Below are 27,551 nucleotides of genomic sequence, written 5' to 3' on the forward strand. Positions count from 1 at the left end.
GTAAGCAGCTTCTGTTTAGTTTCAAGATTATGAAAGCAAATTAGAATTGACTCATGGCATGCTTTCATAACCAAGTTTTAATTCTTTGCCTCCCTCAAATTTCAATTCTTTACACTCAAAAGTAAAGCCTTTCTTAGGCTGTCTCCAATGTGTCTATGTTTTTTCCCCATTAGACGTAAAGCAATTGCCATCTTACACAATTTTTTTTTAAATCTATTTTTCTGGTATAGGGTACTATATTGGAATTTCATGATGATCTCCTCTCTAAGTGCAGAGGACCAAGAATTATACCTACCTTTGCATTGGAAATGCTGAGTTGGTGTTGTTAGCAAAAGCCTGTCTGTCATGTCATCTGGACTACTACATCGTGCAATGCCAGGCTCTTTGTAGCCTGCCTTTACCCACTCTGAAAGCCAGCGCAGGCTGCAGTCGCAGTGTAAAGGGTTTGTACCGAGTGCCCTAAATTGGGTTTTAAAAAAAGAGATGGAAAAAGATATTTGCCCAATTACATGACTCCTTTCTTTATGCTGGTACAATTAGAAGAAAATTCCTTGATTTATAAATCCAGTTTTTAATACCAGTTGTTGGTCTCTGATATCTGCCAACATCTGCCAGTATTTACAGTGCCATTCTTTTTGTACCTATAGTTGTGCAAGAATAGGTGCATATACTCATCTTAATGCATGGGTATTGAAGAGGATCAGGATTATCTAAAAAGGTAATTGAAGTTGGAAGTAGATAGCTATAGATTAAGGAGACCAGGCACAAGGAGGGAAGATTTTTTTAAAGCAATCCTCAATATAGTTTCATCACTCATGGCACAAGACCTGGAAAAGATTTTTGTGCAGCTCCAGATAAAAGATGGTTAAATTTAATTTGAATGTAAGTAATGTAGAATCCCTATCTATTCCTGTAACTTTACGAACTTATCAAGCTTCTTGTCTCAAAAGCTCCAGGCAACTCTGGATCAGTATCTCATTTAATTTCTGATTGGAAGCCATTATACCTTACATAAAAAACAAATGATTATTTTCCCTTTGGTGACAAATGTGTGTGTGGTGGTCTTATCATTGATTACAAAATGAAAGTAAGGATAATGAAAAAAATGATTACATACCAGAATTCTGATAATATTAATATTAGCATTATTAAAATATTAATATTTTTAAAGAACAAGTGTGTAATATAATGATTAGAAATTTTTTTATTTATAGTGCAATATTATATACTATTGTATTGTACTTCTACTAAGAAATAAACCACGGTGGCACAGTGGTTAGCATGTAGTACTGCAGGCTACTTCAGCTGATCACCAACTGCCAGTAGTTTGCCAGATCGAATCTCACCAGGCTCAAGGTTGACTCAGCTTCCATCCTTCTGAGATCAGTAAAATGAGAACTCAGATTGTTGGGGGCAATATGCTGGCTCTGTAAACTGCTTAGAGAGGGCTGTAAAGCACTGTGAAGCGGTATATAAATCTAAGTGTTATTGCTGCTATTGCTAAACACCATTGAACAATGGATGTTACTCACAAAATAATATGGAAATTCAGCTTTACAACAGGAACTTTTCAGAAGTTTCATTAAATTCAGTAGGGTTTATTTCCAGATAAATGAGTATGGAACTAAAGCATTAATACATTAAGACTTTTTTATCAAGTAAATCAATCTTATCTCTATGAACTTCTTAAAATCATTGAGTTTATTCCAGCAGGTGTTGAGTACCATTGTAAAGTAATTTTTACTGTACTGAACGAGACTTGATAAAACTCAAGATTTATATCAAGACTGAGTCACAGAATTAATTGGGTGCCTTTGGCTGGGAGAAATTGAATAATCAGACCTAACTCATTGATTTCTATTTATGAGTATAAAATGATCCTTAAGAATTTTAAAAGAAAGGTGTAATATAATGAAATAAATACTAGGTATTGTATTGGATGGATTGACATATTGAATATGATGGTTTTTATGTTCCTCTTTGACTCTTTAAAAAAGTTTCTAACAATAGGTAATGGTTGCAAATTTTTAGAGAAGTTAAAATATTTAAGAAATGTCCATTTCAATGGCTTTTGAACATATTTTCTAAGTCCATTTTTGTAAAGGTTCTGTTTTAATATAATGTTAAAGAGTTCAGAAACCCTTAAAGTTCAAGAATAATTTTTTTGGATAATGGTCTAAAGATTACGTGAGACTGATTTTGACATTAAGTTTTTACTTAAAGCTTAGAAATTGTTCTTGTGGAGAAGAAAATATTAGTTGGATTCGGCCTCTAGAGAGAAAGAAATTTATTTACAAAAAGAATGATCAAAAGATAATTCTGGAGTTTTGACTCTTTTTTTTACAGATAACATAAATATGTTTTAGAAAAGGAGTCGATATTAAAAATGATTTACTGAGGAAAAAAAGCAGATGGAATACTGATGGATAAAATTATAAACTAAAGTTGTTGATATAAAACCACAGACATGACTGATTAAATAAGCTTGCCCTAGACAAACTCATGCTGAGGGTTCATGAGTTGAATTACTGGCAAGAGTTCATACATTAAAATTAAATAAGAAGAACAAAGTTTCCTTAAATGGACCCAGTTTATATCTTCTCTATATTTTCACACAGATAAAGATTATTTGGATTGACTCATGCTCATGTACTTACAACATACAAATCTATACGCTTAAGTTAGTTCTAGTTTACTATACAAATTTGTTTGAACAGCTGTTTTGGACTAATAAAGATCCAATTGATAAACAATATGTTACACTAATAATCTAGTCTTCAAACATCCCCCAAAATATGGAAAGCATCAAATAAAAATAGGAATATCAGTTCCATCATTTTAATTTCATGTCCTTCCTCCCATTGCTAGCAGATGTTTTTGATTGACTGCGTGATTGCATTGTCTGCTTTGCTCTTTCACTTGTTTTAAATATATAGATTTAAATGTCATTGTTAACCAACAAGAGAAGGACATTTATTGGGGTGGGGGTGTGTGGCACACAAAATTAATAAATTATATTTATTTTCATAGGTTCTCCCAAAGATGTCATTGGAAAGAAAAAAAGCCTAGACTTTTACCATGGATGTTACATAACACAAAGTAACATTTTTAAGGTAAGAAAGCAACCTTAAAAATAGTTGAGTAATAAAATAAAATAAATAATTGAGGAGGAAATGGAAATGAGTCATAACACAAAAAAATAATGAAGGGCAAGCCATTATTGCTTCAACACAATAATTATGATTAGTTATTGAATGCATCTTGTACTTGTTGCAAGCTTTTTAAAATAGAATCCTAAGATGTAATTTAAAATATGTAAATATTGTTGTTGCTGGCCACTGCACACTATCTAGAGGTTGATAATGACTACAATGTTACAAATATTGTCTACATCCAAAAGCTTTAATCAAAGCACACCATGATTTTGAATCCTAAATTTCAAATTGCACACTATCTAGAGGTTGATAATGACTACAATGTTACAAATATTGTGTACATCCAAAAGCTTTAATCAAAGCACACCATGATTTTGAATTCTAAATTGCAAATAAAATTGTCTAATTTAGTTCAATATTGGCATACACATATTTTTATTTTACTAATTGTTATTGCAGAAAGTTAGAAGATGTTGAGGAAATTTAATTCATGTTCATCTAAGTTTATAAATTCCATGGAAGTGTTGGAGTTTTCTCCTGATCAAGAAAATTGACAGCTATAACATATCTAAAATTTGGGTAGAATATATTAAATATATGGCCAGGGCTCAATGTTATTACTATATATTGAAATACAATGTAAACGATATTTTAAAATGAACTAAATTTAAAGGACACAGATTAGGAAAAGGTAGGATGAAGTTGAGTTTATGGATCACAATCAGTCATCTTCTACCCCAAACTTTTTTTAAAGGATTGTAGTGTTTTTCAAACATAAATAAATACATTTGAACTGGGGGCACTTTGCCTAATTGATTGTTTCCATCTTGTAGGGTTCCAATTGATGTAGTCATCAGTATGTAAATATTACATATTAAATATCACATACTATTTTCAAAGATAAGTGGTAATAAGATAATATTCATTTCTAAGGAGATATAATATGTACTTAGCATGTCAACAAAACAATTCTAAAGCCATACATAATTTCAACCCTTATTTGTCAATTTATTCTGTAAACAATATATGTGATTGCTGTTGGCAGCCAAAATAATTAATGGGCCCAGAATTTATTATTTCAGAAGAAAATACCATACTTTTACATTTACTGTATGCCGTGATGCAGAACAAATGAAGAAGGATGAATGACTGTCAAGTGGCATATTAGTGGCCGAGGTTACAGAAACCTTGTGAAAATTGGGGGGGGGGGGGGAATCTCATAAGACTAGTTCTCTTTGTTCCTGGCTTCTCTATTGGATAATTCTTTCTTTGCAGAACATTTTCGTGAAGATCATGTATAGCTAGTAATTGCTATTGTAATAAAAAATATTATAAACATAAAGGTAAAGTAAAGTTACCTTTACCTTATTGTAATAATTATAATGAAAATTATTATATAATCCAGAAATGGAGCACTGTGCTTATTCAATAGGATTGTCCTCAAAATCCTATTTAGGGGTATATATATGTAATCAATCACATTTATTTAAGTGAATGTGAAAAATTATGTTCATTTTTAGTAGAATTTAAACTAACTGGAAATCATTTTGACTTTAATAATGCCATCAAACCTGATCTTTAATAAAGCATTATCATGTTGTTTATTAGTAAGTATCATACTGCATAAATAATTTATATCTTCATTTGAAAAAATAGATACTATCTGAGCAATGAATATAAGTTTAAAAAAGAATGAAATATTTAGAAATTTAAACATGTACTTTAATTCCTTTCTATGATCACTATGGGGTTAAAAGAGAATAGATATAATATAGGCCAACACTAATTTCTTGTTCAGCTTATGTTATTTGGAAAACTGTTTCAGAATGCCATTCTTCCCAAAATACCCTGATACAGCAAATGGGAAATATAGAAATTTAAATGGGGTGTGAAGAAACTATAATATAACATGGTTCATAAAGCATAATCATGATGGTATCTTTCCAGCAACTATATGTCCCTACGTGGCTTTTAACTTGTCCTTTTTTTCTATTTTCTTTCCCCACCCCTAGCAATGGCAATTCTATTCTGTTTGGAGTGAAGAAGTGGAGATTGATCCTATTTAAATAGGGAAAAATATTCTGGACAGCTAAGGACCAATAGTGCTACTACTGGGCAAATTAAGAACTAATAGCATAAGCCGACTTGATCATTTATCCATATATTTTTCACCATTTAAGTTAAAAAAAGTTTTACATATTTTGCTGAAAATTTGCTTTAGAGTCTAACTTTGATATAAGTAGACTTAACAAATGATCTATTTTCTCTTTGACAATTAAGGTTTCAAAAAGTAAGGGTTTTTCCCCACATTTGCTTAGAAAATATAATTTATCTAAATAAAATACATATCATGATAATTGTGGCATTCAGGCAGGTAGCTATTTAAATCTCCCATAGCAATCTCCCATTTGTACAGAGTTAATAATCTCTTGAGGATAACAATACTTACAGGTGGGAAAGTGACACAAGATCAATAAAAGACCCTTGAGGGACACTGGATATATCATTGCCATGAAGCGTTCTAGGAAAAACAAAAGTAATATTATCTTCAAATACAGTTACCATACAAAAAGAGTTTAAGTTAGGTTTAAAAACCTATTGACTAAATAACAAGCAATATAGTTCATGTTCTCCACTATTTTGTCCAAGAAAGATTTTAAAAGGAAGCATTGTATCGCATCACAATGCTACCAAAGTGCTTCTAACATAAGTGCAATGTGATGCAATCAGATGCGATGCAACCGTGGTGGTTCTGGGTTGAAAGGATTAGCTGGTAATATCACCATTGCCTGGGAATGGCCATCTGGGAGTTCTTTTCATGTCCCTGGAAGGAGCTGGAGTCAAAGACAAGAGCTTACCCTCCCCACCCCATGGCAGCACTTGGGTTTCAAACAGAGGCTGGTTAACCTCCAACCCAGCATCATAACCATGAAAGCCACCGTGCTCCTAACATTGCATAAAAATGGAAATAAAGGAAACGGTAGTATTACAGACTCTTTGATATATTTCTTTAATAAGAAAGTGTAAGTGTCTTTATTTATTTATAGCTTTTTAATTTGATGGAAATGGTTTGCCATTACCTTGTCCTAGGGAGAGTGAGGTCACTGAACTAGTTTCATACCTAAAGTAGGATTAGAACATACGGATACACCAATTCTATCCTAGTACCTTAATCAATAGACCAAAATGGCTCCCTTAATAAAGAGTGCCAGTGACTTTCTCAAAGAAAAACAATGAACATAATTGAATCTGAATAAGCAATTTAAAATAATTAGGCATGGCAACAATTGTCTTGGGAATCATGATTGTGACAACATTCTGGAAAGTTATTCAATACTTGATCTAGACAAATATAAAATATTCATTTTTTTCTTTTGTTTTTTTTTCTGAAACAAATGTAATAGAGAAAATTGTTAGTGGCAGCATTTTGCCAATATCTACTACTCTTTCTAATAAATACAGTGCTATATAGATCAGACATTACCAAATATACTGAAATCATGTTTTCCAGAATATTTATTCAGCCACTTATCACCATGCTAAGTAGAATCTGCCCTAATCAACAGTTGGTGCAAAGCCCAGCTTTAGCACCTGAAAATGATACTAATAAATATTATAGTAAAAATTACAAAGCTCATTGCTTTTTGACCATATCCTTTCCTATGTGCTTATGTAATTTTGGCTCTCTAAAGGAGATTCATTTTTAAAATTTGTATGTATTGTGTCCATATAACTGCTGGATTCAACAAAAATGGTTCCTGAGGGTTTAGAATATAAACAATAGAATACACTTTCTTACTAATATTGTATTAGCTTCCTAACTGTTGAACTGCAAGTACGCTTTGTAATTTTTATGAAATTCTAAAATAAATAGTAAAATCCTTGAAAAACTTAACTTGGGAACTGAGCTTGAACTGCTGCAAAGGGAACCAAAAAATAATCTGCAAAATACCCCCACACAGCAAATCACAGAATTTGAGTTTAACGGGGACATAGAAGCAATTTCATCATTTTTATAATTATGATTGTTTTATATGTGTTTTCTGGTAGTTCTATATCTTTTGGTATATGGTTGGAACCCCCCCTCCCCCTAATCTTTGCATGGAAAAAAATCGCCTTAAAACATGGTGTGTAAAGATAGAGAAATTAAGACTTTGAGTTACTGAAACAAGGCATATGTTATGACATCGATTATTATGTTTGGTAGCCAGAAACATATTCTGACTGATAGGATAATTTTCCTATTTAATAGCAATAGGGAAAATTTCCCAGGAAGAAAAGCAATTAGAGAAGGGGCTCATGCATAAAAGAGATCTGTTAACTGCACATCAAACCTAGACAGATTTCAAGCTATGTGTCCTTTCAAAAAAAAAAAAGGTGCAAAAAGTTGGATACACTTTTGCTGATTATTTCTAACTGAGGTTCTCTTGGGACTTCTGATAATAAATAAATGACAGTAACAGATTGCATGCTGTCGCTTGGAAACACTTCCTCTCCCAGGAGAATTGATTTTTAATAACAACGTAGATGACATGTGGCAAGGGTTGTCGCTGACACTAGAATTTTGTAGACCATAATAAATCAAATGAAACTGGAGACTTCCAAATACACACAGCCCAGAAAGAGAGATTCTCATTCATGCGTCATTTAACTTTTGCACAGAAATATAAGAGTGGCATGTTATTTTCTCTGAGCAAACACCTATTTCAATATATTATTAAGTAGATCTAAATAAATAGAGGTAGCAAATGTTTTTTTTTTAAACGGATGTTCAGCATTATGTTTTTGCCTATAATGATGAAGCAAACATAGACTTCATCCTAAGTAATGCTTATGATTTTGCATAAAAAGTAATTATAAATGAATCACTTGAAAGAATTATTAAATATCATTACATTCAATATTCCCCCCCCAAAAAATTTTTTTTGACTAAATGTTCACTAGAGTCACATCTGATTATAGAAAAAAACAAAAGTTCAAAAAATGGGAGAAGTATGAAATGGAAGAGATCAAACTTCTCCCAAAGGCTTGGATATGATTAAATTCACACAGAATCCCAATTAGAATTTTAGCTCAAAGTATGGAATGAATACACTAAATCCAAGAATATGTTGAAGTGATTAATGAGCAAGTTACAATCCAGAAGTCTTCCTTCAAAAATATGTCTTAGTCAAATAAGTTAGGCTATATTTAACAGCAGCCTTTAAAAAAAAAAAAAGAATTCCAAAAGGAAAAATCATCTTAAGGCATTCCATCATTCACAAAATGTTAACATCTGAACTCACATTTATAGGCTACTTTACATCTTGATACAAATAGAAAAGTGAAAATGACTAGAAATGGCTGCAATACAAAGAATCAAGGGAAAGCACCTACTCCTTAGAAATTTTGCTGTCACTTTTTAAAATTTAACTCCAGAACAGTGAATGAGTAATACTTACAACACTCGGAGAGATTTAAGGCCATTAAATGCATGAACTGGAATACAGCGTAACCTGTTGTAGCTTAGGATCCTAGGGGAATAAAAGACCACCGTTTATATTACTTTGCAACAAGTAACTGGAGCAGGAGCAGAGTAGAATACATTAACATAGAAAAACCTGAATACTTGTTCCTTAATGTAACTTATATATAATAAGTTACATATTTATAATAAATAATAATTAGAAGCCATGTCAGAATCACTGGGTACTTACAGTGTAGAAAGCTGTGTCATATTACTGAAGGTATAATTGGCCAACATGCTGATACTATTGTTGCTCAGGTCACTGAAAAAAATTCACATAATATTCATTAATGCAATGAAAGAGGAACCAAAAATCATAAACAAGTTACTTCAAAGCAAACTATCAACTAAGATTATTCTTGGGGATTATAATTACATATTTTTAAAAAATACTACTTAAGACTTACTGATTACACTAAGGCAAGCAGCTTTCAGGATAATTCATAAAAACACAAATAAAATCAGAAAGATTTTAAAAGAAAAAAAATTAAAAGGGGAGTTTGAAATATAATAAATATCAAGCCATTTTACAATTTAGAACCAACAAGGCATAAAACCAGAAACAATTGAGGACAAGAAGCTAAAGCTGTGAGAAGTGGATACCTCCAAACTTTTCCATGGAAGGCACTAAACAATAGAAATGCTTCTTATGCTTGTAAGTAGATGATCTCTGTGGCTCATTGTACAAACTCCTTGTATTTAAAGTAAACTTCTATTAATTAAGTTTGCAATAAATTCCCTCTTGTATATTATTTATAGAAAGACACAAAAAGAATTACATGAAGGAAATGCTCTGTCTTTAGCTGGCACACTGACTTGGGCTTGGTAGGATAACATCCCAGTTATAAAATAATAAAATGCTACCATATAAAGCATTTTAAATTAATGAGATAAATTAGTATTAAAATCCTGTTTAATGACATTCATGAAATAATTTAAAGAATTTTCTTATTTTTGTAAAATTTAAACCTAAGCTGAAATTTAAGGTAAAGTAATATATACACAACATTGAACACTAGAAATAAGGAAGATCTAACAGTGATTGTTTCTACCAAAATTGAGGTATTATGCTTGTTTTCTACTTATATGTAATAAATAGATTGGTACAAAAAAAATCGAACTGTACTTAATAATCTCAAAGTAGTAATTTACTGATTATCTCTTTTAAAAAAGTGTGTGTGTGTGTGTGTCTTCGGGTCTGTGTATACTGCATTTCCATAAAAAAATAAATCTCACAATGCAAGCAATATTTTTGTGTTTCCTCAAACATTGTATGAAGATAACTAGCAATAAAGCTACAACTGCACTGCAACATCCAATGCCACAACATTTGTGTATTCCTATATTATTATAATATTATTATTGCTGACATGAAATGCTGATATACTTACATTAATGTTAAGTGTCGAAACATAGAAAGTTCCTTTGGCACAGCAGATAAATGATTTCCTTCCAGGTATCTGAAAATCAGTTATATTTAATAAACTGTTAAGAATATTCATTGCTTTTTTTGCACAAAGAAAAACAAAACAATCTGAATTACTAAACTGATGTCAAACATTTCAGAAAGATTTAATATGAATTAAACCAATAAAATGTATAGGTGAAAAAAAAGTAGACTATGCATTTAAGGGGTTGGATTAGGGACTTCAGCCAAAGAAGTTCACAAGGTCCCTTTGGGCCAATCTCCATAATTGTGCACAACCTATACTTTTGTTGAAACAAATTGCAGTTTGATAGCAGAATGAATTATTGAATAGATGATAGGTTCCCAAGCTTTATGTGGTGGGGTAGAATTAAAGAAGCAAAAACTATACAGATTTCTTCAATACTTGGAAACTAATAGTCTTATTAATAGTGAGTTAATTAAGGTGGAGTCTTTTTAAATATATTGATCGGTTTTTTTCTTGGATTTTCCCCCCACCTGAACTGTCTTGCTATTTATACTCAACTCAACTCAACTCTTCATTACAATTAAAGATCAGCATAGCTAATTATGATATAAACTGTTCACTAACTTGCCTGCTATTTCTTCCCTTCCCTTCCCAGGGTTGCCTCAACTTCATTCACAGATTCTCCTTCACCGTATATTGATCTAAAGGCTGGATAATCTGATGGGGGTGCTTTGATTTGGAATATGGAGCTGAATTTGATCTCCTTGCTTCCAATTATATGGTTCTTCCTATGACCTTTTGTTAGAACTGATCGCTAAACAAATTTGTTTCTCATGATTTCCCCCCATCATCTTATTCAGTGAGAATATTAAGAAGCAAAATGGAGCATTGCAACACAAAAGAAATATAGAAATACAGAAATGTGTATGTACACACACACAAACTCTCTCTCTCACTCACACACACACACACACACAAACACACACAAGAGAGTGAGGGGAAGAGGGAGAGGGAGGGAGAGAGAGAGAGATGGAGAGGGAGAGAGAGAAATGAACACATTAGATACTTCTTTTCCAAAGCAGGGACTTTAGACCAAATATCTTCTTGAATTTAAGTAAGACAAAACAAATAGCATCAATTTGAATTCACATTGATATAGCTTTGTGTCAGATTAATGGCATGGTCTCCTGACCCTCCTTCTGCCTATTTTCTAAATGTATAGACTCATAGGAAAATTCTGGTGTCCTTTTGTATTGTTCTTTGTTTTAGAGAGCAGACATCTTTTACAAAACAATTGGGAGAAAAAAAAAATCTTCACTCCAATAGTTCTCCCAGAGATCATATTAACAAAGAGACTGGGGAGGGGAACTCACACATGTCCTTGCTGTAAGGTTGTGCTTAATTAAAGCTACTAAAAAGAACTCCAAATGCTAATTGACCTCATTAGAATTATTCTTGCCCTCTGACTGCAAATTGCTCAGGCAAGCAATATTTCAATAACACATCAGAAGCTGACTTGGTCTAGCTGCACTAATCCATACAACCATTTACTTTAACTGCTTAGTGAAAACATAAAATGAATATGCAGCATCTGATATAACGGAGGCAGCATTATTTAAGATGTAAATGCTAAGTCAGAGCTTACCCAGGCTGTGTATTTATTCCACAAAATAAATTATCATAAAAGGTTCCCTCAAGGCTTACGGAGGAAAAGACAATTTACATTTTCATGTGACTATTCACCAGATCAACAATGTTGAATCCTCACCCTCTAACATATTTGAGAAAGGCCAAAACATGCATTTAACTATTCCACAGTTAAGCTTGTTCATGTCGATCTACTGCCTCTTCAGTCACATTTTAAAATTTGAATATGGCTTCTTTTCCTTTCATAACCACAATTAGTAATTATGGAAGCAAGAAATGATGCTTATGAGCCTCCAGGATTTGGCTCTGTGATAGCATTTCTGAGCCACTGCCCTGATTCGAAAGTTATGATCTAACTGTTAGTTATGCCAGAATGCATACTGGAAAATACATTAATGCATATCCCATTAAGAGCACTATAATTCAGAATTGCATCCAGATATACTTTCCAACATCCCCTAATTTACTGCATGGAACTGAGAATGTTTCATTAAAAGAAAGCAGCATAGAAAAGTAGAATATAATATCTTGGGAAGTTAGGATAGGATAGAATAATAGAGGACCTAGGAAGTCTTCTACTCCAACCCCCTGCTCAGGCAGGAAACCCTATACCATTTCAACAAACGATTGTCCAATCTCTTCTTTAAAAATTCCAGTGTTGGAGCATTCACAATTTTTGGAGGCAAGGTCCCACTGATTAATTGTTCTAACTGTCAGGAAATTTCTACTTAGTTCTAGGTTGCTTCTGTTCTTGATTAGTTTCCATCCATTGCTTCTTGGCTGGCCTGCCCTGATGCTTTGGAGAATAGCTTTATTCCCTCTTCTTTGTGGCAACCCCTGAGATATTGGAACACTGCTATCATGTCATCCTGTCCTTCTTTTCATTAAACTAGACATACCCAATTACAGCAATCATTCTTTATGTGTTTTAGCTTCCAGTCTCTTAATAATCTTTGTTGCTCTTTGCATTCTTTCTAGAGTCTCAACATCTTTTTTTACATAATGGCAGCCAAAACTTGATGCAGTATTCCAAAAGTGGCCTTACTAAGGCATTATAAAGTTACCACTTTATTAACACTTCATGTGATCTTGATTCTATCCTGCTGTTAATGCAGCCTAGAACTGTGTTGCCTTTTTTGGCAGCTGTATCACAAATAAGTAAGTAAATATGCTTTTTCAAATGCAACTGTTTTACCAGGTGTATGCTGGCTCATATTTTGAAAGTTTGATTTGATTATTGTTGTTTTATTTCTTTTCTTTTTCTTTAAATTGACTGATACCTACATTTCATGGTTAGAGGACACCTAGAGAAGGTTTTTACTTTTAGAGGTATCTATAAAGCTTTAAAAAAATGAATAGGTTAAAGTAACAATGTATCTTTTTTACCTGGTAAAACAGTTGCATATTTACTTACTTATTTGTAAGACTTTTATGTTACTTTGGTTCACTTTTATATTACTTTGGTTCACTTTTATATTACTTTGGTTCACTTTTATATTACTTTGGTTCACTTTTATATTACTTTGGTTCAAGAGGGTCCTAAGCACTGTCTAGTATTATTTATCGTTAAAGGGATTTATCTTTAAACTTTGACCAGTGCTGAATGAGTGGTACTTAGAACAATCTTCAAACTTCTACCTGTTGCAGCATCCTATTGTCACATGATCTTCATTCATAACCATTTTTGCAGGCTTCATGTAAGCAAAGTCAATGCTGGAAAGCCAGCAGGACGTCGCAAATGACAACCATGTGACATAGCTTATCAATTGCTGCTGTTAATCAAGGACTACTTGTAGTGTGAAGGTATTGTATATAAACACACATTGCTCCCATCATTTAATAAGCAAGTCAAATAATAACAACAAAATCAGTCTTAGTTTGGGAGTCTAATTGTAGATTATTAATTTATATTAATTTAGACTAATATAGCAATAATTGGAGTAAAATGACAAATACTAATGGAATTGAAATGTTGAACAGTCAATTAATGAAGAACCATCAGGATGTAGCCTACAAATGTCTGGGTATTTTATAGTTGGATAATATTAAGCATGGACAAGTTAAAATCTGATTAGTAAAGAATACATTCAAAGAGTGAGAAAATTGCTAAATGGTGGAAACACCATCAAAACTATCCATATGTGGGCTATATAACTGGTACAAGCCAGTGCTGGAATTATTAATTGGACACATGTTGAACTGAACAATTTGGATCAAACACAAGAAAACTCTTGACTACTCACTCATGATTATTCATTACATTCCCATAGTGATATTGAAAAAGTATATTGCCCCGCAGTAAGGAAATGGAGGAAAAGGTTTTAAAAGTATGTATTGGCTGATTATGTAAAAGACAGCCAAGAATAAGCATCGATGCAAATTAAAAATTGGAACTTACTGAATATAAAGGAAACAAAGCATGAATATTGAAATAATGTAATAAAAACATGAATAGAATGCTGGCAAGGAAAAGTATTACATGGTCAATTTCTAGAAACGATTGAAGGGAAATGGAGAAAGAAAAATGGCTTGGCTTATAACTGGAACATTAAAAAAAGAAACCAATTTTGATGCTCAAGAAAAACCTACTTAAACTAATGCAATCAAAGTCAGAATTGAAAAAATCATCAAATGATTCAAAGTATAGGTTGTGCAAAGAAAAGGAAAAATAAATTACAGATCATATACTCAGATCTACAAGCACATCACACAAATTGGTCATAAACAACAACATAATACAGCCACCAAAATGATATACTGGAATATCTGTCAAAATTATCATGTGGCAGTAATGAAAAATCAATGGGAACATACAGTATGAATGTATATTGTCTTTTTATGTACACTGATATACACCAAATATGCACCAAAGACAAATTCCTTGTATATCCAATCACACTTGGCCAATAAAGAATTCTATTCTAATGTCACAAGTATCTTGGGGTTATGGTAACAACCAGGACAACCTGGAATGTTGTAATTTAGTGATGTCACATTAAAGCATGCTTTATGATTGCAATTACTTAGCATTTCCTTTCCCAATGACCTTTGTAATTCAAGGATTACTTGTAAAAATTTAATGCAACAATTCAATATTGGACTACTGCAAAGTAAGCCACAAAGTATATTCACATCATTATCTAGTTACTAAGTGAGATGTTATTGCATTATGTGCATAAAACAATGGTGCAATGAATCCTGAATCCCTCATAATTCTGCTGAAGAATTAGTCTTGGTGCTAGTAGTCACTTGGCTTAGGAATCTGAATGGTTGGAAGTTATGGAACCAAATGGAAAGAAATTATAGCAGGAAGTAATCATGTTGTTAAAAATAAACAGTACTTTAAAACATGGAGTTAAAATCTGGAGGGAACACTGTGTGAAGTGTGGATGATAAACAGGTACTAAAGTATTCTCAGGGGTCTGTTTTGTGGAAATTATATTTTTTTGTACATATTGAATTGATATTTGGGTAGAATGATGAATGTCAGTTGTTCCAGAATCAAGTTTCATAATTAGCTCATTTTAATTATGTTCTCCGTATCACTCTCTACCTCAGCTGGATTATATACTGAGCTATAAAGCCTAGAATAACAAACTGTGAGAAGATAATAGAGTAAGGAATTACATAATAGAAGCTAATGAGAATAAGAAAAATCCTTCTTTGCCAGAGGAAAAGATAGGAAAGCTGACCTTTCCTGAAAATTTCTGAACTTTTAATGTGAAGAATGTTTTAAAGACATTACATTTAGAACAGATATGGAAAAATATCAATTTCTAAATAGCGTTCACTGATGAAAGAGAACTAAATTATTTCTGAATTTTCTTTTGCAGCACTATCCTATCTAAAACACTACATTTTGACCAATTTTTATGATTCTTGCGATAGTGATTGCATGTTTATTAGACTGTGAATAGCAGCTTCAAGGATTGGCAAGTGACATAAGTGACATAGAATTATGCAAGTAAACAGTGTGAGGAACTGGTGGATGGATATCTTTTTTGAAAATGGAAAACAAGTAAAACTGACATACCAATGAGCTGTGAACTTTTCATAAAATGGATAAATAGGTTTATTTGGAATAGTTTTCTTCCCAGACATTTATATCAAATATGGTTTTCTGGACCTTTAGTTTCTTTAATACTCTCCTTTCTCTCTCACAGCATACCATTTTGGTAACTATCTGGTCATCGAGGTAGATTGAATTTGAAAAGAATTAAGTCAAGGAAACTAAATCTGGAATTACAGAGTATATCCTGGTATTTGTACCAAGATTTGAGAGACTTACTTGCAAAAATAAAAATAATAACTAAGTTTAAATCAGCAAATTCATCATTTCTGGGGGGGGGGGGGAAGGGAGAGGGAGACTTTATAATTACCAAGAAAATTATTCTAATTCCATTAGTATCACAATTCCTTGAAGTAGCTTTTTAAATCTTATTTTATTAATGGTCACTGAAAATGTGAACATGCTATTAGGCAGAATAAAGGAACAAATGCCAGGGATTTCTAATAAAATATGGGTAAACAAATGTGTGAATTCCACAGGAGCCGTATAGTAAGCATTAAATTAATTAAGATGTGATGCTGTTTGACTCTTAACTTCTGAGTTCTTTAGACTCTATATAACTCTAAGAAACAAGAAATAACTAACAACAAAATCAAATTAGGAGGTTCGAATATCATTATTCTAGATATGAAAATTGTGAGTTTCTTCCTCGGGGGGGGGGGGGAGGACTTTTACAAATGATATATCCTTTGAGAAAATACTGAACTGGAAGATTTTCATCTATAGTGTGTTAAACAAATTGTGTTTTTGTTTAAATGAATCCCGGTTTATCTGGGATTAAGCTTTCTTATTACATTGCTTGGCTCTTTGCAGTGTTAAAGGGGAAATTCTCTCAATTTCAAATTACCAGATAGCATATAAAGAGTAAATATTACCAGGCAACAGAGGTTTTAAAAATCTACAAGCTGACTCTCCATTAAACATTCCACTTCATAATTAACACTTTAATCAGCAGCAATTATGGAATATAACAACAATGTCAGTTAGTATTCAATTTCATAGTGATTTGTAAGCATTTCAATTTTCTCATTTAAATGTGCCAAATCTAACTATTAGGATACAATAAAGATCTGGAGAACATGCTGCTGAATAAAAATTAGGGCAAAAATAATAACTATTTTTCTTTATGTGCACTGGCAAAATAGAAACACTGTCTGCTTTTTCTATTTAATTATGCGAAACAACTGAAGTTATTGGAATATATATTTGGTTGCAAAAAGTGTTCTGAATGCAAATCAAAAATTATATTTCTTTTTCAAGAAGCAATGAGGTTTTTTTAATTATACAGATTCTCTGAAAATTGTCACTATACATGTCAATAATGCCAGCTGTATGATTTCTCATTGGTGAAGCATCATATTGTATAGTACAGAAGATCAGTCATACAATAATACTTCAAAGCCATGGAAAAGTATTTATAAATATATTTTGGTTAGATAATATCAAATTGGATTATATTTTTGATGATTACAGAAAGACTATGTTTTGTAGATCTGTCCTTAATAATAATTTGTAGCAAATTATTATTAAGAATTCTAAAGATATTCTCATACATTCTTTCATCTACTTTATCTGTTTATATCTTTCTCTTTTTGTATTGTCTGATTCATCTTTTATTTGAATGAAATGCCCAAAGAATGTGAATAGCTTTTAGATCTTAACATTATCTAGTTTTAATGAGAATATAAGCCATTCCAGCTTCATTTTATTATGTTGTAAGCACCACCAGGCCATTCTTTTTTATGTATATGATTTTTATTAGGGATTCTGATAACAATAAAAACCTAATATAAAGTGAATTTTAAAAAAAGAGAATAGAAAGAATGAAAAGTGCCAGAAACAAGAAAAAGAAAGAATAGAAGAAAGAAAGAAATAAAAATCTATATATATATGTGCTAACCTTTATTACAACATACATAGACAAATTTAGTAACTCTTAATAACTTATAAGGTTACTAATAGTTTCTTCATATCATATCTATCTATTATCTAGAAACAAATGCATGAAACATCCATTTTTCAGTGTTGGTATCATCAAAAATTTGTACAAGGTTTTCAAAACTTTGCAAAAAACCCACAATCAAATAAATCAACTTTATATTCCTTCCTTTTACTTCAAGCAGTCTTAATCATTTAAATATTGTAGGATTTGAATTTTCTTCTTTAACCCATTACAGACTTATTCAAGTCCTTCTTATAGATCCAATAAAACATTTTCCAAGTCATTCTTTTAGTTTGCATTTGTATTTCATCTTTAATTTTTAAATTGTCAGGGTTTTTTTTTGTGCATATTCAACAAAACATCATTTCCCATGTCATTCTCTTGGCCTGTCACTTGTAATTCCACTTTCAGTATTTTCTCTGTTTTGTCAGACAAAATTTGCTCCACATCTCTCATTTGCTCATTAACATAGAGTCAGACAGACATCATTACTGACACTGTTGATATTTCTGGCTCTATTCTTCAAATATTTTCTTTAATATTTCCAGTGTTATGATATTTTATGTCATTTATATGACCAATACTAAATGACACAGACATAGGCTTGCACTTTTTTCCTTCTTCTTAGAATTTGTAGTTCCCTCTACTATCCAGTTTCTAAAATTACAAAGTTACTTATCTTTGTTATAACTTACACTAGTCAATATAGCCAAAATAAATCTGATTCCCACAAGAACCTATTTAATTTTAAGGTTATTTCTGAAGTGCAAAAATCAATATTGCAAATTTATATGGACTCCTAAACCACTTATAACTTTCTTAGATAAAAATCTTTAGCTTTTTGCTGTTCCTTTCACATTGTTTAAATTCTTAAGCTTAAAATGGTTTTTTCTTTTGATCAGAGTTGAAGCTAAACTCATCCAGTGACTTTCAAACTTATCATTATGAAGGTCTTTAATAGCTTTAAGATGGTTAATAGGCAATTTCTGAAAGTGATTAGAAACTGGAAGAATAAGAATTCGAATTAAAAATTGGAAACTTTGTGTCCTTTAAAATGTTAGGCCACAGTGGTGTACAAGATGGTTTATACATTCATCTCCTGATGCCCAAACCCAGACAGAACCACTGTTTTGTGGGCTTGTCATGAGGAACAGCCTTGTGAAACACAAATGGCTAATTTATTATCCTCTCCTTAACTGGGGAGGTTCCAGAAAGAGGTCTACTAACCAGTTCTTCGGTATTTGCTTTGGTCATTGGCTCTCCTGTTGTGGCGGCATCTTCAGTTTGCCATGCCTTCCCTGGAAGGCCACTATAAAATATTGTATTATCTTTTTTCTTTAACTTATTTATCTTACTGTCTTTATTTAAAAAAAAAAAGACTTTCCAGACCCTTATGAAGATCAGTAGTGCAATTTGTTCCAGTTGGGAGCAACATTCCAAACTGTATTATTAATCCATTTGCACTAGATAGAGTTAAAGTTTGTAATCAATGTTTCCTTTATAATAACTGAATTAAGAGGATCTGCCATATTGTGAATATGCCAAGTACGACAATTCAAATGCTTTAAATATTAAATTTATTTTTTAAAAATAAACTACAATAAACTACTTTAATCTTAAGTATTGTTTCATTCCTATTTTTATCAGTTACCATTAAGTCATCCCAGCCCTCCATGAATAAAAGTTTGGTTAACTACTATGATCTATTTTTAAACTTTCCAAATATTTCTGATTAGCCACTGCTAGAAAAAGTTAAAAAAGTACTTTGCTGCTGCAAAGTAGAAAACAGGAGTTAAAAACATCTGGCAGTGGAACAGAGGTGGTATTCAGCAGGTTCTGACCAGTTCTGGAGAACTGGTATCAGAAATGTTGAGTTGTTCGGAGAACTGGTAAATATCATCTCTGACTGGCACCGCCCAATCTATTCTCTGCCTCTCAAGTGCCAGATGATCGGGAGGGAATGGGGATTTTGCAGTAACCTTCCCTGAAGGGAGGGAATGGAGCAGAGGTGGGTTTCTACCGGTTTGGACTGATTTTCACGAACTGGCAGTGCTGCCTTCAAACAGAGAGTGAACTGGTTTTCTGTTTTTATAAAAGTGGGCCCGCCCGCCCCTGGATTGTACTTATTTTTATTCCTGCTTCCGAAGCTTAGCTGATCTGGGGCGGCAGCTTGAATTGCTGCTCCTCAGCTGTTTTCCTTTTTCATTCATTTGTGCATGTGTGGATACCGTGGGTCTGGCCTGCATGCTCAGCAAACCAGTAGTAAACCAGTTAGGAATTCACCACTGTAATGGAGATTTTACAGTATTCTTCCCCTGGAGTGGGGTGGGAATGGAGATTTTTACAGTATCCTTCTCCTGGAGTGGGATGGGAATGGAGATTTTACATTATCCTTCCCCTGCCACCAAGCCACGTCATACCCACCAAACCACGCCCATAGAACCGGTAGTAAAAAAAATGAATCCCACCACTGCAGTGGACAGACGATAAACAAAAAATATATCTATGGAATTAGCAGCCAGGGGAAATAAAAGGGAATAAATTAGAGATTAGTAATGTGGTGGTGCAGTTGGAGAGGCTGAGGGTTGAGAAATTATTGTACAATGTGAATGCAAATGGACAAAACTCCATCAAAACAAAAGGAAATGCTAATAGAAATGGCTTTGCAGGCTGTAAAATAAATATATGGCATAGGAGAGTAGAAAAAAGGTACTAATATACAACATATTTTTTTTTAAAATTAATGGGTTGGTGACAAATCTAGTTTACTACTGAATTAATCAAAATATAAAAGTGAACCTCACAGTCCTTTCTACAGAGCATCTCTGCCATGGACAAATCATTGATATAACCAGTTGCTGGCTCCAGTGCAATATTTAAAAAATGTTGTGACAATTCACATATTTATCTGCATTTCATCAAGTAATCTATAGGTGTATGTGAACCAGGAATTGATTATCTGTTTCCAGGGTTGAGAGATAAGCATTTTTAATTCACAATTAAAAAAGAAACATAGGAATGTGGATAATGATGCTTAACATATTGCAATCTTTTTGGAAGAGGTGGCACACTATATGCATATCATAAATATAACACTTTGACATAAAGGTAGAATATCTTTGTCTTAAGATGTAAACTGAATCACTAACAGGATCAATATTTTGGGACAGATATGAAGTGCTCAAAGGAAAGAAAAATATAACTTCCTTAGCATACTATTGTACTGTGCTGTACTGTACTTAATACTGTACTGTTAATACAGTAATTCCAGCATATAGGTTAACTATGGTGTAGTTCATGCTAGTCTAGAAACTGATAAGACATCAAGGAACTGACATAGCCTCACCCTAAATGCCACCTAATGTTGTGACTTTGATGCATTGGGCAGTAATTACTGGTACTATATAGCATCAGCTGATGGTTACAATATGCCTAATCAGCAACTGGTTTCTAGGGTGTATCATAAGCTGACATGGTGGGTCTTATCAATGCATGGAAAGTTTCTTTGTGCTCTCTAACCACAAATAACCAAAGAGTATTTTATGTCAAAAATCTGACAAAGCCTGAATCCAGAGGATGTTTAGTTTTAAGTTTTCCAGGGCCAAGTACCTGAAGCCCAGCATGCAGAAAATATTCAGCATGCAAAATGTATTGATTTGTTATCTAGTTAACATCTGAAGGGCTGGATTTCCTATTTGGCTAATAAAAAAAACCTTGCTCTTCAATTGCAAGATGGAACCTTACATTATAACTCTGAGAATTACCCACAATAGATCTAGATGTATCAGAGATTCTCAAATATTCCTGTTTCACAGAGTCCTCAACATATCATTAATTTTTTCATGGCACCCCGAGAAGTTCCCAAATTGTATGATGTGTTGCAAATTCACTAACAATTTTGTTTATTAGTAAAATATCCTATGGTGCCCCTGTGAGTTCTGTGTAGCACACCAGGTAACACACGGTTGTAGTCTTTCATAAGAGATTGCATTTCAAATCATGAATCCCTGATAATTATATTCACTTATAAACTCAACCAATGACCCCAAGGAAGAAGTAAATTAACATTTTTAGGATATAATTCAAGGTACAAGATATAAGATATAAAGATACAATTATAGTGAATGGGTCTTCTATACTGACTAATAGCAATAGCAATAGCAGTTAGACTTATATACCGCTTCATAGGGCTTTCAGCCCTCTCTAAGCGGTTTACAGAGTCAGCATATTGCCCCCAACAACAATCCGGGTTCTCATTTTATCCACCTTGGAAGGATGGAAGGCTGAGTCAACCCTGAGCCGGTGAGATTTGAACAGCCGAACTGCAGAACTGCAGTCAGCTGAAGTAGCCTGCAGTGCTGCATTTAACCACTGCACCACCTCGGTTCCTAATGGCACAGAAATTTATTTTCAATTGCTTATTACTGAAAGATGAGCAATATATTCAGCATTTTTCTATGCTGAAATTATTTTCAGGAAAACAACTCAAGAAGCTTGGGAAATTTAAAAAAAATGAGATTACAAAAGCCCAGTCTAGCACAATACCAATGAAGAAGAAAAGTAACAGCTCCCTAAAGAAACCAGCATGGCTGCATAAAGAACTCTCCGACAAATTGAAAGACAAAAAAGGTAAGTATAAAAAGTGGAAAGGGGGAGGCATAACTAAAACAGAATATCAGCAAATAGCCCGAGCATGTAAAGATGAAGTGAGGAAAGCTAAGGCTCACAATGAAGAAAGGCTTGCCATAAAAGTAAAAATTAACAAAAAACGCTTCTTCCAACATGTTAAAAACAAGAAAAAGCTTAAGGAAACAATTGGTCCGTTGTTGGGAGAAAGTGGCAAGAAGGTGAGAAGCAACAGGGAGAAAGTAGAACTATTTAACTCATGTTTTGCATCTGTCTTTACACAAAGGGATAAAACAGTCCAACCTATCAAAAACAGCACCACAAAAATCAGACTGGGAACACAAGTTGAAATAGGGAAGAAAATTATAAGTGAGCATCTGTCTACCCCTAGACGAGTTCAAATCACCAGGACCGGATGGATTACACCCCAGGGTTCTGAAAAAACTGGCAGATGAGATCTCAGAACCACTGAACTATATCTTTCAGAGATCCTGGAGCACCGGGGAACTACCAGAGGACTGGAAAAGAGCTGATGTGGTTTCCATCTTCAAAAAAGGGGAAAAAAACAGATCCAGGAAACTATCAGCCTGACCTCAATACCAGGAAAGATTCTAGAAAAGATAACCAAGCAATGAATTAGCGAACACCTAGAAGCAAACAAGGTAATAGCCAAAAGCCAACATGGGTTTGTCAAAAACAGATCATGCCAGACTAATCTTATTGCATTCCTTGATAATGTGACAAAATTAGTGGACCAGAGGAATGCCATCGATATAGTTTACTTAGACTTCAGTAAGGCATTTGATAAGGTAGACCATAACCTACTACTAGATAAAGTAGAAAAATGTGGGTTAGACAGCATCACCACCAGATGGATTTGTAACGGCTGACCAACCACACTCAACGTGTAGTCCTCAATGGAACTGCATCTTCATGGAGGGAAGTATGCAGTGGAGTACCCCAAGGCTCTGTTTTGGGCCCAGTACTCTTCAATATCTTCATCAATGTTTTGGAAGAGGGAATAAATGGGGAACTCATCAAATTTGCAGATGACACCAAGCTGGCAGGAATAGCCAACACTCCAGAAGATAGGCTAAAAATACAGAAAGAACTTGACAAACTTGAACATAGGGCACTATCTAATAAAATGAAATCCAATGGTGAAAAGGGTAAGGTTCTACATTTAGGCAGCAAAAACGAAATGCACAGGTACAGTATAGGTGGTACCTTGCTCAACAGTAGTAACTGTGAAAGGGATCTTGGAGTCCTAGTGGACAACCATTTAAATATGAGCCAGCAGTGTAAATCAGATGCCAAAAAAGCCAACATAGTTCTATGCTACATAAACAGAGGGATAGAATCAAGATCACATGAAGTGTTAATACCACTTTATAATGCCTTGGTAAGGCCACACTTGGAATACTGCATTGAGTTTTGGTTGCCATGATGTAGAAAAGATGTGGAGACTCTAGAAAGAGTGCAGAGAAGAGCAACAAAGATGATTAGGGGACTGGACACTAAAACATATGAAGAACGGTTGCAGGAACTGGGTATGTCTAGTTTAATAGAAAGAAGGACTAGTGGAGACATGATAGCAGTGTTCCAATATCTCAGGGGTTGCCACAAAGAAGAGGGAGTCAAACTATTTTCCAAGGCACCTGAGGGTAGAACAAGAAGCAATGGGTGGAAACTAATCAAGGAGAGAAGCAACTTAGACCTGAGAAGAAATTTCCTGACAGTTAGAACAATTAATCAGTGGAACAGCTTGCCTTCAGAAGTTGTGAATGCCCCAACACTGGAAGTCTTTAAGAAGATGTTGGATAGCTATTTGTCTGAAACAGTATAGGGTTTTCTGCCTAGGCAGGGGGTTGGACTAGAAGACCTCCAAGGTCCCTTCCAACTCTGCTATTGTGTTGCATTGTATTATAGTGTAATGTTATTTAGGACCTCTTACAGTAAAATATTTCCTTTTATTTGGATATTTTGGAACTGTCAATAGTTCTAATTTTCTAAATTCCTGTTAGATGTATGGCAGGTTTTGTTTTCAATTAAAATGAAATCTATAAATGTGGATGATTATGGTTTAATAAAAAGCATTTTAGCTGAACTTTTTATCACACAATGTATGTAATTTTCCCATTGAAAATTGGAGTTCATAAATATAAGGTCCCATAACATTAATTAAAATGTTACTAAAGAAATCTTTCCTTTTATTACTAGAATTTTACCAGACAACAGAACAAATCAGTTAGGGAGAAAAATACATAAGATGCACAAGGAAATCTCAAGTATCATTCTCTGAGCATCTCAAGGGTTACTATGGCAAATAAGATATCAGAATTGTATATTGTATATAAGACAGTAAATATTATTTGTGGAATGAAGCACAAATAACACACGCAGCCCTTCATTTTGTCCTTGTTGGCAAGATTTGGTTTGAGTATTACTTGGCAATCATAACTATGTTTAGAACATGTACACAAATGACACATGATACAAATGATACTTGGATGCATTATTCTGGACAGAGAAGCCTTTAAAGAAAGCTCCCAGAAACATCACTGAAGTTGGAGCATCTCAGTCACATCAGTACTTACATTATCTTTGGACATATCCTGTATCCACTTAAAATATTAGTATGACAACTAACTCATGCTGCAAAATGAAACACATAGCTATGTATCATCTCAACTTAATACTGCTTTCCTGAAAGCCACTCTTTGATAACTGCAACAAATACAAAAAATAGTTACATCTGATTATACAGAATCAAAAATATACAAATGTCAATTTCAACAGTATTGATTGCTACACCATTTTGAATCTGGAGAATCAAAAATTCCATCACTTCTCATGACTCCTAAATGTAGGCTGTTTCCAGAAATTATCAAAAGGACAATTATATTACAAGAAAATTATTATGAGATCATGGTGATCTCTAGTGCCAAGCAAAGGCCACTTGACAGCACCAAGAAAAATAGCCAAAAGTTAGTTTCTTAATAAATTAATCATTGTGGTATTGAAACAGAAGTGTTCCAATGCAGAAATAAATACTGAGTGTTATATGTAATATATGCATGAATCAATGAAACAAATCGTGTGTCAAGAAACAAGTTTGAATGCATTGGTTCTATGCACAACTTTTGCCATGAAGAAAAAGAAAATGGACCTGAAATTTACAGTAGGGTTCTGATTTTGGGACTCTATCTTTAGGAATCATCCAGTGCTACTCATGGAACAGGCTCAACAACCTGTAAGTTCAGTGCTCCCAAATCATCTCTAGCAAATCCTACAACCAATCAATCACTAATTACAATCCCAGGGCCATAGTGAACCTGTCATTTCAGACTGGTTCATTTGTAAATAGACACCATCAGATATACTCTTATATCTGATTGAGCAAATAAGTAAAACAAGAGAACATCAATGCTCAGAGTAATAGCAACAAAAAGCCAGCACTAAAATGTATTTACAAATCAATGGATGACAGAGAACAAAACAACACCAGATGTTAAAATCACCCACTCTTGACTCTTTTAGGAATATCAGAATAGACCTGAGAAAAGTTATGGGGAGGATAGGATCTAAGTTATATTCTGAAGACTGTGTGTTGCTCCATGAATATTTAACTGCACTTGTCCCCCTGAATTAACTATTGAAGAATATTATAATATTGCTTCATTTTCTTAACAACATTCATTGACATCAGGATATGATAGTTTTCAACATTTAGGTTCCAAAGAGAACAACAACAGGAACAACAAACTACTGTGAAACACACTACTGGTTTTGGACTTTTGTTTATATACACTCTAAAATTGATGATCAAACCAAATTGTTTTCCTCACTAGCAGATTCCCTTATTATTGAAATATTCTAGTATCAATTAGCCACAGATTATAATCTATTATCTTTTCATGTTTACACATTCACATTTATTTAATCAGAAATACTGCTTTTTCACATTTCTTTTGGCTTTTGACTTATCATTAAGATAACCACACTCATTCATCATGCTTGGGAGCAATCTAAAATACTACTTATAGGAAGATTAGAGCAGAGATAAATATGTAATTGAGAAATAAGGTTACTTGTAAATTTAAGATGGAGGTGGAGGGATGTACCAGAGAGCTTTAGTAGGCTTTAAAAGATCTTGAGCATTGATACATAGTTTTTTAAACAGGAAAAACATTTACCAAAATCTGTGAAGACCAAAGTTACCAAGGAGAATAAAATATGAAGAAGCAAACTGACAATTATAAATGAATTACAATTAGTTTAATTGGGCATTCTTTGCATTTAGCATTTTAGTAATTTACCAAAGGAACTTTATTAAGTGGTCTTAAAATACAATAATGAATTGACATAAGGACCTTCCATATCACTGCTTTTGTACATTATTTTTTCTTGAGGAAACATTTCAGATTATTATAAGGCATTTTGTTCCTGTCTACCAATTAAACTAATATGGGAAATCCAATTTCTTCAATGGAGAAAGGAATAGTGGTGCTGTTTCATTTTTTCTTTTATTTTACTAATGAGAAGAAAAACTAATTTGAGATGGCTGCTGTAGCTCTGATAGTCCTTGGAATGAAATTAAAGAGGCATCTCCCACAAAATGCACACACACAAACACACACACCCAGACACACACACACATTCAAAAATTATATAGACTATAGATGAAATACCATTCAATATACACACATTCCACTGTGAAAATCAATTACAGTTACACACGATGAATATCAGAGCCACATTTTCAAAAGTTTCTAATGTTTTATACTACAAGTACATGATAAAGATAGATGTGACAAATTCCAACTCTTATTGTCATCTTTACATAGAGCTTAGAAAAAATCCAAACATATAACCCCATATTACCATTTAGCTAATATAAAGTTGGTGCTGGGGCAAAGAGCATTTGCCAGCAACAAATTTGTCCTATTTACATGTCTTTGTTTCCATTAATGGGTTGCAGAGTTAATGAAACCGAGATGTGATAGCCCAATCAAATGTATTTTGTATTTTCTTTGTATATAAAATAACATTAGAAACAAATGAGAAGCGATCCCTTCCTGTTGCACATAAATTCCGTTTAATCTGGTTAATATCTATTATATCAGCCACCTTTAACTATTCCATGAAAGTAAAAAGTGTCATTGCTTTGCATATATATTTTGCATTCATAGTGGTCTTCCTAGATTGCAAC

General features: G+C 33.2%; 1 protein-coding gene across 1 annotated transcript in view; it reads right to left on the reverse strand.

Annotated features, from left to right (window-relative positions):
- SLIT3 (slit guidance ligand 3) overlaps window positions 1-27,551 on the reverse strand; it is a 506,804-nt gene that overhangs the window by 80,678 nt on the left and 398,575 nt on the right. The window contains 5 exon segments of the mRNA XM_032210926.1: window positions 296-459; window positions 5,605-5,676; window positions 8,597-8,668; window positions 8,852-8,923; window positions 10,053-10,121. Of these exon segments, the coding sequence (XP_032066817.1) occupies window positions 296-459; window positions 5,605-5,676; window positions 8,597-8,668; window positions 8,852-8,923; window positions 10,053-10,121 (449 nt within the window).

Source organism: Thamnophis elegans, chromosome 2 (assembly GCF_009769535.1).
Source record: "Thamnophis elegans isolate rThaEle1 chromosome 2, rThaEle1.pri, whole genome shotgun sequence".
Lineage (NCBI taxonomy): Eukaryota > Metazoa > Chordata > Lepidosauria > Squamata > Colubridae > Thamnophis > Thamnophis elegans.